Source organism: Lynx rufus, unplaced genomic scaffold (genome assembly GCF_022079265.1).
Source record: "Lynx rufus isolate CCGP_SWC_20201006 ecotype Redwood Valley unplaced genomic scaffold, mLynRuf1.p SCAF_7, whole genome shotgun sequence".
In the NCBI taxonomy this organism is placed as follows: Eukaryota; Metazoa; Chordata; class Mammalia; order Carnivora; family Felidae; genus Lynx; species Lynx rufus.
Window position 1 is genome coordinate 131925466 of NW_025814889.1, and position 17391 is coordinate 131942856.

General features: G+C 53.5%; 1 protein-coding gene across 3 annotated transcripts in view; it reads right to left on the reverse strand.

Annotated features, from left to right (window-relative positions):
* TMEM184B (transmembrane protein 184B) overlaps positions 1–17391 on the reverse strand; it is a 48530-nt gene that overhangs the window by 15311 nt on the left and 15828 nt on the right. For 2 of the 3 annotated variants that reach the window (XM_047065209.1, XM_047065212.1), the window contains exons 2-4: positions 10264–10423; positions 8973–9221; positions 7346–7511 (exon numbers count right to left, since the gene is read on the reverse strand). In XM_047065209.1, coding sequence (XP_046921165.1) covers positions 7346–7511; positions 8973–9221; positions 10264–10284 — 436 coding nt within the window. In that variant the 5' untranslated portion in view covers positions 10285–10423. The remainder of the gene's footprint in view (positions 1–7345; positions 7512–8972; positions 9222–10263; positions 10424–17391) is intronic. The other variant, XM_047065211.1, reaches the window with a different exon arrangement.

Genomic DNA, 17391 nt, shown 5'->3' on the forward strand with positions numbered 1-17391 from the left:
AGGCTCTGTGCTCGGCCCCGCGGACACATAAGCGACCAAGGGACCCACAAACCAGGCCCTCCGGTCTAGAGGGGGAGCATCCGGCACGAGGGAAGGGATGGTCCTTCTCTCTGTCCTGCCCTGGACCATCAGGCGTCTGGAACTTTCTGCTCCATTCTAGATACCAAATCTTAAATGGACTGGGGCAAAGGTACACAGGCAGGAGCAAAGGAGATGGAGATGGAGATGAAATCAAGATCATACTAGAGCCTTGAGGCCCGGAGAAAAGACAGTACGGTCACTCTCTTCGTATAAAGGACATGACGTGGTCCAGAGAGTCAGACGGGACCCGCCTGTCTGACAGGGGGCAGATCCTAGGCTTTCGGCCTCGTGTAAGAAACAACTGCCAACAGGCCATCGTCAGAGATGAAAGGTAGTGAGCTCTGTGCAATCAGAGGCTGAGGAGTCTCTTAGCAGACATTATGAAGGACTCCTAAGAGACCTAGTCTTTACAGGTCCCTTCTGTCCCTGAGACCCGGGCCCTTCTTTCCTCACTGGAGGCTTCTCTCACCCACAGCTGCCTGGACAGGAGTCCTCACAAGCTCCCCGCTACAGGTCAAAACGGGCACATCTGTCTGTTCGTTCAGTAACCACTCACTAGACACCTCCGATGTGCCACGCTCCGTGTGCGGAACCTCGGTGACCCTGGGGGCAACCTACTGCTGTTCCAAACTCGCCGCCTCCATGCACCTGCAGCACCTACAGCTGGCCCTGTGGCCCAGCCTTCTTCGCCGCCCCACGTTGGGCTCTGCGCCGGCAGTACGGAACCTGCCTGGGATTCTCTCTGCCTCTTCCCCACTTGCTCACAAGCTCTCGCTCTCTCGCTCTCAAATAAATAAAAAAACTGAAAAAAAAAATTTGTGTTTTCAATTTGAGAGAGAGAGAGAGAGAGAGAATGCAAGTGGGATACAGGGGTAGAGGGAGAAAGAGAGAATCTTAAGCAGGTTCCACGCTCAGCATGGCGCCTGATGCAGGGCTTGATCCCAAGACCCTGGGATCATGACCTGAGTCAAAATCAAGAGTCGGACGCTCAACCGACTGAGCCACCCAGGCGCCCCTGGAAAACTTAATTCTGACCACTTTGGGCCAGAATCTTCTGTGCTCAGGAAATAGGAGCTTCAGAACATGCTTCCCCCTCTTTTTCAACGATCACCATGGACAGGAATGGATGCCACTCGCTGCAGCCATGGTGGGCCGGGGGTTTGCCCCGAGCTGCTCCAACAGCAGCTCTCTCCAACTCCCTTGTGGCTTTTCTGTCCTTTCAATTCTGCTTAAGGCTGCTTCCTGCCATCCAGATCACCGTTTCTGATGCCTCTTCTGACTGGTTTCCTCTCAATACCTTTCTTCATTCTGATCGACAGCTCCTGTCATTGCTGGCTCTGGCAGCACCCTGGACAGCCACCCCTGGTCCACCACAGCCAGCGAGTGCCTGGCAGCACCCCGGCCGGTGAGTCTCTCGTGACACCTGCGTGTGTGGCCCTCGGCTGGGTTCGGGTGACCCTGCTGTACTCTCTCTGCCTAGGAAGGCATTTCACTTTGGGCCGGATTCCAGGAAGCAACGTTTGTCCAAAATCTGAAACAGGGTGGATGAAGCATCATTCTTGAACTGTTTCTTTCCAGGCACGTAAAATCTCCTCTCCTAACCAGAGCTCATGATTTTCCACCAGAGAAACCCATCTTGCACTCCTCCACCCAGGCTGACACGCAGGGCAATTCTGGGGACCAAAGACCCTGGGGTGAGTCTGGCCTCTGGCAATTACTCTCCAGGTAATCGTAAGTTTCTTCACTGACTCAAATTCTTTTCTCCGCACGTGTAAAATGGGGATGATCGTATATCCACCAGGTAACTGGGAGGGGAGAATGAGCTAACAGTAACGAAAAACAGGTGGTAAAACTGAAATGCTACACAAACAGGATTAAGAAAACAGTGCTTGGGGCGCCTGGGTGACTCCTTAGGTTGAGCAGCCGACTTCGGCTCAGGTCACAGACTCATGGTTCATGAGTTCGAGCCCCACGTCGGACTCTGTGCGGACAGCCTGGAGCCTGCTTCAGATTTTGTGTCCCCCTTCTCTCTGCTCCTCCCCTGCTTGTGCTGTGTCTCTCTGTCTCTCAAAAATAAAGAAACGTAAAAAAAAATTTAAAGGAAAAAAAAAAGAAAAAGAAAGAAAATAGTGCTTGCATAAAGCAATGGGAGAAGTCAGGTCTCCCTCCTCTGAGCTCTGGCCCCTCTGCACCCCTGATCACAGAGCTCCCCAGGGCGGTCTCAGAGTCATCATTAGGGGCTACCCTCGCCCTGAGCACGAGCACTACATACATGCAGGGGGCTCGTTCTGCCCTCCTCTGTCTCCCTGCCCCGATGGCACAATCTAGCGCCACGTGAATCACAGCCCTTGCCAGATGGGAGAAATGTGACCCTGGGTGAGCCATTTACTTCTTTGAGATGCAACCCCCACCTTGGAAGACAGCAATACTGCCATCAATTTGCGGGGTTCAGTTCTACTTGCCGCCCCCCCCCCTCCAGTGAAACGCCGCTGAAGTGAGAACAGGTCGGGGGGTGGGGGAGGGGAGAGTACAAACCTTCACGCACAAGGAGACAGCCGACCAGAGATGCTGCCCACAGCTCTGGAAGATACAGTGTGGTCACCGACCCGGAGATGGGGGGAGGCCAACGAGAACCCCGGAGAAGCCCTAAAACTGGACACGCTGGGCAGTTCTGATGGCTGTGGGTGAGGGCGCAAGCGGGAAACTCAGCTACAAGCCTCCGCACGGAGCTACTGGGTTTGTACTTTCAGAGCAGGTGGAGACGGTTCTGTCCTCGGAGAACATGGCTCAGCGGAGGGCATCGAGATGGCCAGAAAGTGGGCAACGCCTGAATGCGACGGGCGTGATGCCAGGTCCCTTGCCCCATCTGCGCCCTCAACTCAGCCTGCCCAGCTTTTGCCTCCCAGGCTGGAAGCGAGAACACTGTTCTCTGGGGAAACAGGCCCAGAATCAAAAAGTCTTCATTTGGTGCCTGCCCCCTGCGCTGCTCCCCTGCATAAAAATGGCAGAGGGCACATCACGTTACCCAGCTGGGAGGCCCAGCAGTTTTAAGCCCCATTTTTTCCTTTTTTTTAAAGAGAGAGAGAAAGAGAGATAGTGCGCATAAGCAGGGAAGAGGGGCAGAGGGAGGGGGAGAGAAGGAGAGAGAGGGAGAGAATCTCAAGCAGGTTCCACACTCAGCTCTCTCTCTCTCTCTCTCTCTCTCTCAAAAATGAATAAACATTAAAGAAAATAATAAATAAATAAATAAATAAAGCCTTTGATAGAAAAGCTCAAGGGTAAAGATTAAAACAAAACAAAACAACAGCTCCTTGAAAACAGAACGAAAAAACAGCTTGAAAATTATAAAGAAATTCCGAGCTTCAATCCAGAAGCACAACATCCTACAAACAGGAATTCCAGAAAGGGAGGATAAAGTGGTGGGGGAAAGTTACCCAGAAACATACAAGAAAATTGCCCAGAACCTCAGGACAGGGGTTTCCACACGGAGAGGGCCCACGAGATGCCCCACACGAGGAACGTCCCGTTACCTGGGAGATTCTCAAATACGGGGGATAAAGGCACGGTCCCAAAAGCAAGCCTTAAAAAAGTAGGTCACATACAGGCATTAAGGATCACACTGAAAGCCAAAATACAGGGGGAAACACGTCTTCAAACTTCAGAGGGAGGATGATTTCCAACTTAGAACTGGATTCCCGTCAAACTCCAAATAGGACAATACAGTAAAAATAGTTACAGATAATTTTCAGATTTTAGGCTTTTCAGGCACTTTTTTTTTTTTTTTTTTTTTTTTTTTTTTGCCAGGAAGCTCTGGGAAGGTATGTACTGACCAAAAAAGGGGGAGTAGACCACAAATAAGGGAAAAAATGGCATCCAGGGAACAGGCGATTCAGCAGAGGAGGCAAGCAGGATTCCAGAATGATGGTGATGGAGAGACCCAGGACAGAAGCTGAGTGGCAAGAGGCCAGACAGGAGCCAGTCCAGACCAGAGCAAGAAAAGCAAGGCCCGGGGGAGTGCCAGCAAGGGAAACCCAGAGCTAACAGATTCACTGCTGTGTCTGCACGGAGGAGAGGTTTCTGTTACTCAGCTGAAGCATTTGGGAACAAATTAATGATAGATACACAGCAGAGCAAACCAAAAAGCAAGACAAGCAGTAACCAGAGGAAAATAAAAAGTTATACAGGGATATGTAGTCTCAGAACTCAGGCTCAGCTGTGATCAATATTTACAGACAGGTAATAAAGCCAATGCTGAATGCAGACTTAGAAGAAACGGTGATCTAGTCACAATGAAGAAAAGAGCACTGTGTGTGTGTGCATGTGGATGGGGCGGGGGATAAGGTGCCTAAATCAAAGCCTTGTACAATAGGAGGTCACCATGTAGCACTATCTAAAACTGAAAGATCAAGAAACAATAGTATAAGCATATTTTTAGGTTATTCTAGGAAAAAAAAAAACAGTCTACAGAGTTGAAAATGCAGTGAACTTGGGAGTGAGGAGGAGTCAGGGTGATTTTATCTTTCAACTGTGTGCACTATGAGAGTTAAAATTTTAGTTGTTTTAATTTTGTTAAAAAGACAATTGGGGTATCTGGGTGGCTCAGTTGGTTAAGCGTCCGACTTCGGCTCAGGCCATGATCTCACGGTTCGTGGGTTTGAGCCCCGCATCGGGCTCTGTGCTGACAGCTCGGAGCCTGGAGCCTGCTTCGGATTCTGTGTCTTCCTCTCTCTCTCTCTCTCTCTCTCTCTCTCTCTCTGCCCCTCCCCTGCTTGCACTCTGTCTCTCTCTCTCTCAAAAAATAAACATAAAAAAAAACTTAAAAAAAGTAAAAAGAAAAGACAAGCCAATATCTGTGCAGTGCCCAGTGAGGTGCGGGCTGCCTGGCTCCGAAATAGGGGTCGCCCAGCAGAGCCGTACTCCTGTTCCCCTCTGTCCCTTCCCGGGTTCGGGGGGGTACTGAGAAGGAAGGGTGGGAGGGGAATGAATGGGGGGGCCTCTTTTTGAATTTTAAGGGACCTACTCTTATCACCCACTCTGCAGGGGATCTTGCAGATGAAAGGACAAGGGGAGGGGGTCCCAGACGCTGAGCAGAGGTGCAGAAAAGGCCAAGCCCACCAACCCAGACACTAAAGCTGGTGAACCCTGGGGCGGCCTGGACTTCCCCGCAGCTGCCTCACTGTTTGTAAACTCCCTGGGAGAGGCGGAGAGGCGAGGGGATAATAGCGTTGCTAGGAGACATGGTAAGCAGGGAGGCAGACTTCTTACCAGGACCTTTAAGTGGACCAGGAGGAAGGCTGGGACAGGAGGGGCCTGAACAAAGAGGCTTCTGGAGTGGGGGGACCCAGCCAACCATCTGCCGCCGTCTCTGAGGATGGTACTGAGGCTCCTCTTCTGCCAGGCGCCTAGTCTTCTGGGCCCCTTAGAGGAGGGAGACTACACGGCCCCCTGACCGCACAGGGGAGGACCCCGCGGCAGGGAGCACCCTCTTGCTTCTGAGGGGACCAGCGGGCAGAGGCTGCCCCCGGGCACACATTTGTGATCAGAAAAGGATTCTCAACACCAGCCTTGGCAGCTCCCCGGGGACCCAGAGGATTCCCTGGACTCTGCTGCTTCCAGGGACATCAGACATTAGAGCCCCAGTTATGCCCGGAGCGGGTCCCCACCCGGCCTCAGTATTCTCAGCTGCAAGAGCCAGGCAGGGATCCCAGCCCGGGAATTCGGTGAGACCCCACGCGAATGCAAGGCACACAGCAGGTGTTTGATAAAGTCCCTTATTCACTCAAAACACACAGGCTGAGTGAGCACCTGGCCTGGCCCTACCACCTGGGCTCTCTGCCCGTTCCTGCTCTCGCAGGAGCGGAGGCTACTCAGGGAGAAGAGGGCAAAGCAGGCACGCACGGTCAGGCCACGAGGGTGGGGCTGGAGGGGCAGGTGAGGGCGAGGTCTGTGGCTGGAGGGGCAGGAGGGGCCCAGAGCGCTCCTGTCAGGCGCCCGCACTTCTTTGCCAAGTCCGAAGGCATTTCCTGAGGCCCACGAGACCTCAGGGATACACGGGTTCAAAGTGGGACAGGAAGGGAGACTCGGATGCCACGGGGGTGAGCACGCTGCACTCCAATATCCACGGAGCCCAGGGCCCGAGGCAAAGCCCTCGCGCAGTCAGGGACGTGGACAACTGGTCGTGGTCAGCGCTGCCCCGCCTCAACATGAGGAACCCTGACATCTGGTCACTCTGCCTGAGACCAACAGTGCAGATACGGGAGGAAAGAGAAAAATGCACGACCCTGACAGGAGGGGCAGAGGGCATCAGAGTGGGGGATCCTGAATTCAAGGACCCCCTCCCGCCACCCCTGCCGGCCTATGCCGGCCCAGGGATCATGGGCCTGTGACCTGTCTCAGGGCCTCTGGCCTCTCCCTCCTTCACCCATCCTCCACAGAGAGATTTTCTAACCTGCAATTTCCAGTCACGTCATAGTTTTGTGCATCCACAGTAAAAAAGAGAATCTGATCTAATTTAATCTAATCTCTTCTGGCCGTGGCCAGCCCCCAGCCCGGCTCCCCACACCTCCCGGCCCGCAGAGTAGGGATTTCCTCCTTGCCCTGTGCATGAGCTCTCCTGTCTGCCCTGTGCCTGTGGCCAGGCCCTCACAGAGAGCTGCCCCGTCCGGTGGCCGGTCAGGCAGGCACCGAGGGGCCGGCTTTCCTCCTCTCGGCCTAGCAGCCAGCAGGGGGGCCTGGCCGGTGCTTGGAGCTCAGCACCAGAGCTTCCATACCACACACGAGACCCGAGGCCCGTGAAAGGCAGCGGGTCGCTTTCTTGGGTGGCACAGCAGAGCCTGCTCCCGGGACAAAGCCCTCAGAATTAAGGCACGTGGGGGAGGGAGGCTCGCCCCTGCTACTGCCCTGCATGGGCCCCTGGCTAAACCCCTGACCCATCCGTACCTGGGGTTTCTATCTACGAACGGACAACTTGTTGACCGCTCACCCCTATCAGAGATGCCGGACTGAGAAAGGAGACCCAGGGGCGGGGTCCCTGCTTGCAGGTAACCTGTAAAGGGGCTGTGGGAGCCACGTGGCAGAGTGCTACCACGTGTGCTGTCCCCTGTCAACTGGGGCCTGGCTGGAAGCCCTGAAGTGGGTAGAGAAGCGAGGGGCAGGCCCTGGAGGAACCCGGGGAGGGGGGCTTCTGGGAGCCCGGGGGGAGGGGTGTGCGGCCCGCCCCGCCCCGCCCCGCCCCGCCCCGCCCCGCCCCGCACGCCCTCCTCACCCTCGTAGCAGTCCCGCACGGTGCCGAAGTACACGTAGTACTGGTCGTTGGTGAAGAAGAGAAGGCTGAGCCAGGAGTCGAAGGCGTAGATGGGCACGATGAACAGGATGCGGACGATGTAGCGCTGCTCGTTGGGGCAGCTGTAGCAGCGCAGGTGCATGTAGATCTGGGGGCGGAAGGGGGCGGGCTCAGTCGGGCCCCCCCCCCCCCCCGACCGTCACGGCAGCACCGCCGCCACCCTCCTCCTCCTCTCTGCCCTCCGGCTCTGCCGCTTGCCAGCCCTGTGAACATTGCTGAACCCCGAGCCTCAGCGCCCTCCTCGATGATGAAACTCCCCATAGGGCTGTTCTGAACATCAAACCAGAGGGCGCATAAACCTTGCAGGGGCGCATTCAGCGGTGCCCAGGCCAGACTCACAGACACGGGGACCGTGAGAGCATGCCCAAGGCTGCACTGATCAGAGTCAAGGATGGCCGGGGAGTCTAGAGTCATAATAAGCTCCCTGGGGACCCGTGTGCACAGCCGGGCTGGGAACCTCAGGCGAGTGGCACAGAGGAGATATTTACATCTCCTCGCCTCCACCCCGGCCTCCCTGACGCCTGGTCCCAGGGGTTTCAGGGCAGCAGCGTCCACCCCGTGTGTGGGACAGACGGGACCCTCGCTTCCATGGAAGGTGGAAGCGCTTTCTGGCTGAGCGGCTGCAGTGACGTCATCCTGCGTCTCACTTTCCCATCTGTTACACAGAGGCAGCGCTGCCTGCCTCACTGGGAAGCTGGGAGAATGAAGCGCAGTTTTTAGAAAGCGGGGGAAAACAGAAGCCACACACAAATGCCAACAACTGCTCTGGCCACCCTCCTCAGTCCCAGCAGCCAGAGTCCCGTCCCAACTCTCGTGACTTCACACTTGGCCCCGCCGAGTCCTGGGCTCGGGAGGAAGAGAACAAAACATTCCCCATCTGCTACGAGCCAACTGCCTTGGAAGCCAACGCATTCGAGGAGGGACAGGGACTCAGGACAGTAGGTAAGGAGCGGACGGGGACCCGAATGGGCTCAGCCTCCCCTCTTCAAACCTTCTCCTTCCTCGGACGGCCGAGCCAGGTCTCGGCCCACACCAGCCTCCTGTGGGGATTGCGCGTATGGGGGGACAGGAGACCTGGCTTCTCTCCCGGTGCTGCCACCAACTTGTGCGGGAGTAGGCCAGCACCCCCTCCCATCTCGAGGTCTCAAGTTTTTCATCTGCAAAGGGGCCGCTGACGTCCATGTGTCCGCGCAGGGCCCCCCACAGCTCAGGCTGCACATGGAACCCGCACACGTTCTGCCCCACGCAAGGTGAGCAGAAGTGACGCGTGTCCTTTCTGGACTGAGACGGTTGAAGAGCCACAACCAGTCGTCAGACGGATGACACCGTGAAGCTGCAGGACGTGGGAGCCATACAGTGGGGCCTGAGCCGCACCGATCGGGACATGAACGAGAATCAACTTCTACCTGGTGGAACCCCCAGATTCAGCTTATTTATTACTGCAGCAGAGCTCGGCCTCATACTCTGTTGGGCTAGAAAACCTCTTAGGATCCTTCCAGAGGGCCTTCAGAGGCTCTCTGGCTCAAAGGCTCCTGACCGGCCTGGGTACCTGGTGGCAGGTGATGAGCAGGGCCGTCCAGACGAAGAAGCCAGAGATGGCCTGCGCGGCAGTTGTCATCAGGAACACAGGCTGCTCCATGGCCGTGGGGCTGCCCTCAGGGGTCACAGAGACACTGGGCGAGGCTGCCACGGTCGTGGGCGACACTGGATCCGGGGCCAGTGCGGCCCCCCTCACCGTCATGGTGCCTGGCAGCAGGGGGTCCCTGAGAGAAACTCTTGCGGGAAGCGAGGAGCTGGCCTAAAGAGAGGAAATCGCACTGTTAGCCTCCTTCCCGGGTGAGTGGCAGCGTCGCAAACCATCTTCCGGGTCTCTTCTGTCCACCTTCAAAATGTAACTGGACTCTGACCACGTGTCTCCTTGACCCGGCCACTACGATGGTCCCAGCCCCTACCGTGTCTCCCCTGGATTCATGAAACAGACTCCTGGGCCGTCTCTCTGCTTCTGCCTTTGCCCCTACTGTCCAGTCCCCACACACGGCGGCCACATGAGGCTTCTCAGCCGTTAGCCAGACTGGGCCCCCCCTGCTCAAAACTCCCCGGTAGGTCCCATCTCCTTCAGAGCGGAAGCTGCCATCTGTCCAATGGTCCACAAGACTGCCAACGGCTCCCCAAGGCTCTCACCTCCCCTCCTTACAATTCTCACCCTGACCCTCCACTCCAACCACACGGGCCTCCTGCTGCTCCTCCACTGTGCCGAGCCTGCTCCTGCCGCAGGGCCTTTGCACCGGCTGTCTCTGCTCAGCCACACTGCTCGCTTCTGCACTGCCTGTAGGTCTCTGCCCTGGCCACCCGCTCACACATGGTGACGCCTCCCCGACCCCAGGCACTCCTCACCTCTTTGCTTGATCTCTCTCCAGAGCACTCACTCCCACCTGACGCCCTCTGACAAAGTGTACATTTGCTCATGTACTTGCTAACTTTCTGCCTCCTTCCCCAGAACATAAGCGCCCCGAGGGCAGGGCCTGCGTTCTGCTCGCAGTGGGCTCTCCAGCATCTGTCATACAGCAGGCGCTCGATAAACACACCTGCACGCTTCCCAGTCTAGCAAGATCACTTTGTTTCTTTATCTCTTCAGAGGGCTGTGCCTTTTCTTTGCCATTTCTCCCCAACTTCCCTAATGGCTGACGCCCGTTCATCATCCGTGTGTGCTGCTTTAGAAACTCTGCGGCCCACCTTGTGGGCCTTCGAACTGCTCTTTTAATCCAGTTTTCTGGATCACTCTTCCTAAATGCCTGCCCGCCCTCCTTCCCCCATCAGGGACGTCGATCCCTTTTCCATGCCTTTGGGCTTCTGTGTAACATGCAGCCCTGTCACTTGCTCGTGTGCTTCTCCTCCTGGGGCTGTCCACTCTTCGAGGCAAGACCACATTTCCATCATTCAGTCCCCAGCACCAAGCTCAGCACCAAAGCCATTTACTTAATTGCCTGTTGATTTGCAGTCCTTATTACAAAAAAAAAAAAAAAAAAAAAACCATTTTTGAGGCTTTCACGGAGAAGCAAACAGCTGAGGAGATTGGCATAACGGGAGCTTCTGGGTGGGACAATAAAGACGGGAGCGGATGGGACACAGGCTGGCGTTCTAGGGTCCCATCCGGTTACCCCACGCAGGCTCTCCGTCCGCTGCCCTTCCCGGCGGCAACTCTAAGACCCCTGGTAACAAATGAACAATTTCGCATTAAAAAGTTAACCCGGGTGCCCCCAAGGAAAAGCTGCTGTCAAAGAGTAAAGCCACTCTCGAGAGGCTGGCCACAGCAGTGGCCAAGGGCATCGGAGCCCCGCGGCCCTGACAGGCGTCCCTTTCGGTTCTGCCGGCTGCTGACGGGCTGGTCAGAGCCACCCTGGAGCCGCCATCTCCCCGCAGCAGAGGCGCCCTGGGTGCACCCAGGCCCACAGCCTGACCCTGCACGAAGAGGCTCTTTGCCTACTGTGTCCGCACGCTCCTGGCTTTGCCCCCGGCCCCTCTCCCACGTCTCCAGAACCCCCGCCCCCCGTACGCGCCACCTCTGCTCTTAGCTGTGAGTTTTTACCCTACGAGAGCCCTTTGCATTTCTGTTTTCCTGCGCAAATAAGTGATCTCTAACACACTGACCAAGAGATGAATCCAGATTAAAAATCAAAAGTGGAGAAGGCATCTATATAAAGAAACTCCAAACTGGAGAAGGTGTCTATATAAAGACCGGTGGCAGTGGCGAGCTCTGAAAAGGAAACAGCGACAAGTCTAAGAATAGCTCCTGTAAGTATGGCTGCAAAATTGGAAACCGGTGCCAGAAATACTTCTTTAAAAAAGAAGATTTGGGTTGTAAATCATCATCTTTGTCTGTCATCCCAAATTAAATGAATAAACGCTGGGAATTGGGTGGGGGGAGGCGCCTGGAGGGAGTACAAATACTCTTAAACCTGCGGCTTCCAAGCAAGGGCGGGCGGGTGGGTCAAAGGCTGTTTTGTTCACCACCAAAGGCAGCGTTGAGAGGCCCTGCATAGGGGCACCGCTGAGCTGACCCTGCTCACGGGGTGGGGACACGCGCCAGGACGGCTCCTCAGCTATGGGAGCCGGGCAAGCCGGGCGAAGGCCCCAGGCCCAGCTTCTTCCGGGGGCTCTGCTCAGGGCCGCTCGAGCGCCCCCCTCTCCGACCCCGGAGAGACAACGGCATGCCGAGTTCTTTCACGCTCCCCGTGTCTGTCAGTCAGTTCACAGGAGGAGGAGATCCGCTCAGCAGGGTGGGGGACTCGCCCCAACGTCAGGGCCAGGACTCAAACCCAGGTCCTGTGTATACGTTGCGGCCCCCGCGCCTTCGGAGGTGGGGGCTCCGCGTGAGCAGCCCCCTCGGCTCCAGAGCCTCCTTCCGGGACACAGCCCCTTCCCAGCAGGCCCGAGACCCTCCTGGCAGGAAGGGGCAGCCGATGCTGGCAGGGCTCTCCGGCCCGGCCGTGCTCGCCGCGCTTCTGGGTTTCCCAGCCACCTCCTTGACGCCAGGCAGCGCTCGTGGTTTACAAATCATCTTCCCAAGCATCGCCTCGTGTTTTTTCTCACAGCAGCTTTGAAGTAAACACTCGGGCAGCGTCACCTGCCTCGGCCAAGGCTGGGGGGAGAGGGTCAGGAAAGGCTTCAAGGTGACAGGGACTGTGGGGCAGAGTGTTTAAGGAGCACAGCCAAGCTTCAGCTTTGAGGTCACCCGACAGGATTCCTGCCAGACTCCACCATCGGCTAGTGTGGACAAGTGACTTCATCTCTAAGAACCTCAGTTTCCCTATGCACAATACTTCAGGGTAACTACATGAATGCTAAGGGTGTGTCCTACTCTAGAGCAGGCCCATTAATAACGAGAGACACAATAACAGAATAAAAAGGACCATTTTGCAACTCCAAAAACAAATACTAGACATAGACATGGGTCATCAATGGATGATAAAGCCCCTGGCTAACAGGCTGATGGAGAACTTGATAAGGGATGCACCAGGCAGCTGGAGGAAGTCCAACTCTGAACCCACAGTCAAGATCAGCATCCCCAAAATGGGGCAGCGAGAAGTTTCCAGCTTCCTGACGGGATGCACAGGGAGCACAGAGCACCACCCGAGAAGGACCCTTACCCAAAAGTGAAATGGGATTGACACAAGCCTCTAGAACTACGACCAGTATCTAGGAAATACAGAGGGTAGCGGGACAGACTAAATGATATCTCGAGGAAGCAGCGGGCAAATCCAGACTACAGGACAGTCTATAGGTCAGATGATTTGGTTTCGCCAACAAATCGGTGGCTTATAATCAAAGGTGTTTGAGGGGCTATTACAGAATAGAGACTCAAGATACAATTAAATACAACGTGTGGACTTTGTTAGGTCCTGAGGCTAACAAACCAATGAAGAAAAGATATCTTTGAAATAGGTAACACACAGGAATTCTTAGGTGAGATCGTTCTTAGGTGAGATCGTGGAGGGCAGGTACAAAAACGTCCTTATCACTGGGAGAAGAATCATCTTTTCAATAAACAGAACTGAAACAACTAGACATCCAGAGGCAAAAAAAAAAAAAAAAAAAAAAAAAAAGAATGAACGCTAACCTAAGCCTTTATACCATATACAAAAATTAATTCAAAATAGATCACAGATTTAAATCTAAAATTCAAGGCTATAAATTTTTAGAAGATACATATCTAGCAAATGGCAAGCATCTAGAATACAGCAAGAATGTTCAAGCTCAACAGTAAAACAAACAAACAAACAAACAAACAGAAATCAGAAAATGGGCGAAAGGTATGAATGGACATTTCACTCAAGAAGGATACATGGAGGGGCGCCCAGGTGGTTCAGTCGGTTGAGCATCCAACTCTTGGTTTTGGCTCAGGTCATGATCTTGCAGCTTTGTGGGCTTTGTGCTGGGAGCAAGGAGACTGCTTGGGATTCTCTCTCTCTCTCTCTCTCTCTCTCTCCCTCTCTCTCTCCCTCTCCCTCTCCCTCTCCCTATCTCCCTCTCTGCCCATTCCCCACTTGTGCTGTCTTTGTCTCTCTCAGAATAAACAAACTTTTTAAAAAAGGATACATGGACAATAAACACATAAACAGCTGTTCAACATTGTTAGCAATTAGGGAAATGCAAACTGAAACCACAAGACATCACTATACACACATTAATACAAAAGGGAGACAACATCAAACACCGGCAAGGATGAGGAAGAAACTCGTTCTTACATACGTTCCTGTTAGGAACATAAAATGGTAAAGCCACTCTGGAAACCAGTTAGTTTCTTATAAAACTAACATGCAATTTACCAGACAACCCAGTGATCACTCTTAGATGTTTCTCCTACAGAAGTGAAACCATATGCTCGCACAAAACCCTACACACTTAGGTTTGCAGCAGCTGTGTCTGTAATTGCCAAAACCTGGAAACAATCAAAATACCCCTCAACAGGCAAAAGGTTAAACTCCAGTACGTCCAGACCATGGAATACTACTCAGCAATAAAAAGCAACAAGCTACTGATACAGGCAGAGATCTGGATGGAGCTCAAGGGCATTCTGTTTCGTGAAAACAGCCAACCGCAAAAGGTCACATCCTGTCTAGATCCGTTATATAGAACACTCTCAAAATGGCAAATCTATAAAGATGCAGAACAGATCGGGAAGGTGTGTGCGCAAATAGAGGGCAGCACAGGAACCTCCCTGCGGGTGACGAGATCCCTTCTACCTTGACAGTGGTGGCGGCTACATGAGTCTGCAGGTGATAAAACTGTACAGAGCTACACACACACACACACACACACACACACGAACAGTGAAAACTGACTGAGATCTGTGGTATAGTTAATAGTACCATACTGATGTCCACTTCTGGTTTTGACACCGTCCTACAGCAATTCAAGATGTCACCACTGAGAGAAGAAGGACACAGGGTACTCTGAATACTATTTTTTGCAACTTCCTGTGAGCCTATAATTATTTCAAAATAAAACAAGTTTTTTAAAAAGTCTTTATCAAGAAGACAGACATACTGAATTATTAAAGGGTAAAAAGTGACAGGACTTCTGGGATTCGCTCTGTAAATGGAGGAGAGGGATAGAGGTATCTGGGTGGTTCAGTCGGTTAAGCATCTGACTTCGGCTCAAGTCATGATCTCGCGGTTTGTGAGTTCGAGCCCCACGTTAGGCTCTGTGCTGACAGCTCAGAGCCTGGAGGCTGCTTCAGATTCTGTTTCTCTCTTCTCTCTCTCTCTCTCTCTCTCTCTCTCTCTCTCTCTCTCTCTCTCTCTGCTCCTCCCCTGCTCATGCTCTGTCTCTATCTCTAAAAAATAAGTAAACGTTAAAAACAATTTTTTTAAGGGGGAGAGGGATAGAGGCAACCAGACGGCAGGACATTCCTTACTGTTGAAGCGCAGGGACTGACAGGCAGAAATTCATTCTATCATTTGCTCTACTTCCGTGTGTTTGAAATTTTCCACAATAAAACGCTTTAGACAGTAGAACAGAATTTTCCACAAAATTTGTAATGAGATGGGCAGTGACTCAGGAAATCATCTGTTTCAGAGATTTACTGGTTATCTTGTAGAAAAGCAATCAAAAAGACCTAACCGCCTACTTCAACACCTCTTTCGTTCACAAAAAAAATTCCATATTTGTCCTTCTTTCTCTGTGACCACGGGCTATCAGGAATATGCTTCCCAGTTAAGTTTCTGAACCATCTTTAAGCATGGTTAACACGTCCCTTTGTGGGAAAGGCGTGTTATCACAACAAATGGGAGAAGAACTACTCTTTCAGAAGCAACCTAGGCTGGCGGAGCCTTCTGGAAAAGGATATTCGGAAATGTTGGGAATGTTCCCACTGCCATAGAGATTTGTTACTGAAAACAATGCAAGTCTGTAACTTAGAAAACTCTCAGACCTGAACTCCTAAAAACCTACGTAACAGAATTTTCTAATCTGTTTAAAAATTTCCAAAGCACTGGAGTGGGTTTTGGACTCATGTGTGAAGAACTTTAAAATAAAATACCTTCCATTTAGTTTACAAAAACATCTGATTGGCATCAGGAAGGATGGAAATGTACCAGCCAAATCTCAACAAATCCTCCGCATACGCAGTGGACAGGGTGGAAAAATGAGTAACCCAATTTAGAAAGAGAGCCAGTGATGCGTTTCCTCTGTGCACAGCTACATGTCTCAGGCAGGGATCTTTTTCAGAGAGGGCAGCCATTAAAACCAAACATCTAAACAAACTGAACACAGAGCCAGACCTTCCAACTGTAGCATTAAAGCACACTTTCCAGAAATAATCAAGCACATGAAGCCAGAAGGTTTTTGTACCACCAAAAAAAAAAAAAGTATCCCATCTTTAGCTCCTGCTTTGGTTCTGATTTTTTGGTGGAGGTCTTAGGATGTACGTGGTCTCACAGCGAGGCAATACATGTACGTAGCAATATGCATACGCTGGGGGTGCATATCCAGAACCATAAAGTTTTCTACCAACAGGGAGGCGTGAATCTGAAAAGTGTAGCCAGTCGCCGACAGGGCTCCCTCTCCTCCCCGATGCCTCTGCTTCTCTGTCCTCAGGCCTCTCCTGGGGTCGCACCTGTTCCCTCCAACCCAGGCTGAGTCAGACACAAAGCCAAGTCTTGGCTTGGGCCCGCCTCTCTCCCGGCAGCCACCTGCCGGCCAGGTCGCTCCACGCCTGTGTCCTCGCACCGACACGCAACCCCCAGGCTGTGAAGCAGCCAGGCCACGGTCTGTACTTTGTCCTAGGCTCTGAGTCAGGGAAACAGCTGGAATCCCAGAGCCACCACCCAGCTGTGACTGGGCAAGTGCCTGGGTGTCTCTGAACCTGTCTGCTGGGTGCACCATGCTGTGGCCGGGGCCCCTGGGCCCAAAAGAGTTTAGGAATTCAGAGTTTTTTCAGATTTAGAAAGGATTACAGTGCTGGATATGGTGTGCATAGAATGGCACCCCAGAGGGGTGTGGGCAGCACCCAAAAATCAAACACATAGTATTTCCATAGAGAAACAGGAGATATTTTTAAAGACCATAATTAGTCTCACATCAATTCAGGTCAGATTTTTGCCACAAAATTAGTTTGCTGCACACTTGGAAGAACCTTTGGGATTTTGAGTGTTCTGGATTCCAGAAAGGTGGGGGCCTGGGCTGCCCTCCAGAGCTGCAGGGAGGCTGATGTTCGACGAAGCAGGAATCAGCGTGGTCTACTTCTGCCCTTATTTTCAAACGTGACCGTGTCCCTCCTCCTGACCTGAGGTCCTTTGAGAACGAGTCGGGATGTGACGTGGGCGGGCTGCAGCTCCGACTCCTTTGCAGAGAAGCCCGGGGCCCCCGGCAGCCGAGTCCCAGCCTCGCCCCCCCCCCCCCCGCCTCCTCCCTTAGGGTCCCCGCACACACACGGCCTGAGCCTCTGTGCCAACTTGCCTTCCACTCTGCCCTGGTCCTCTTAAGGAGAGCTGCCTCTTCACTCACAAGCCATCCTAAGCATCACGGCCTCACCCGAGGGCCAGCCCATGCCTGCTGAGCCACACTGCGCTCGCTCCGTGGCACTAAGAGGTCAGCGGGGACACTTCTTGTCTCCCCACGCCTGGGTCATCGGTCTCTAGCCTGGCATTGTGTCAGACACCATCGTAGGGATGTGGAAGACAAGAACCCGTGAAGCAGCTGACTGCTGCACACCACACAGGCTTGCCATCACTTGGTCCCCTCCCCACCTTGGACACTCTCCAGACATTGGCTGAAGGACCTGGACCTTTGGCTGGAGAGAGGAACGGGGCCGGGTGAGGGCAGAGGATGAAGGCTACATCACGCTGTCCCACACCCATCTTCCAAAGTGGAGAGGCCCCGCCACCCAGGGCAAAGGGACGTGTTCGATGAGGTCCAACAGGAGACACCCCCAGTCCACCTGGTGGCAGCAGCAAAAGATGGGTCTG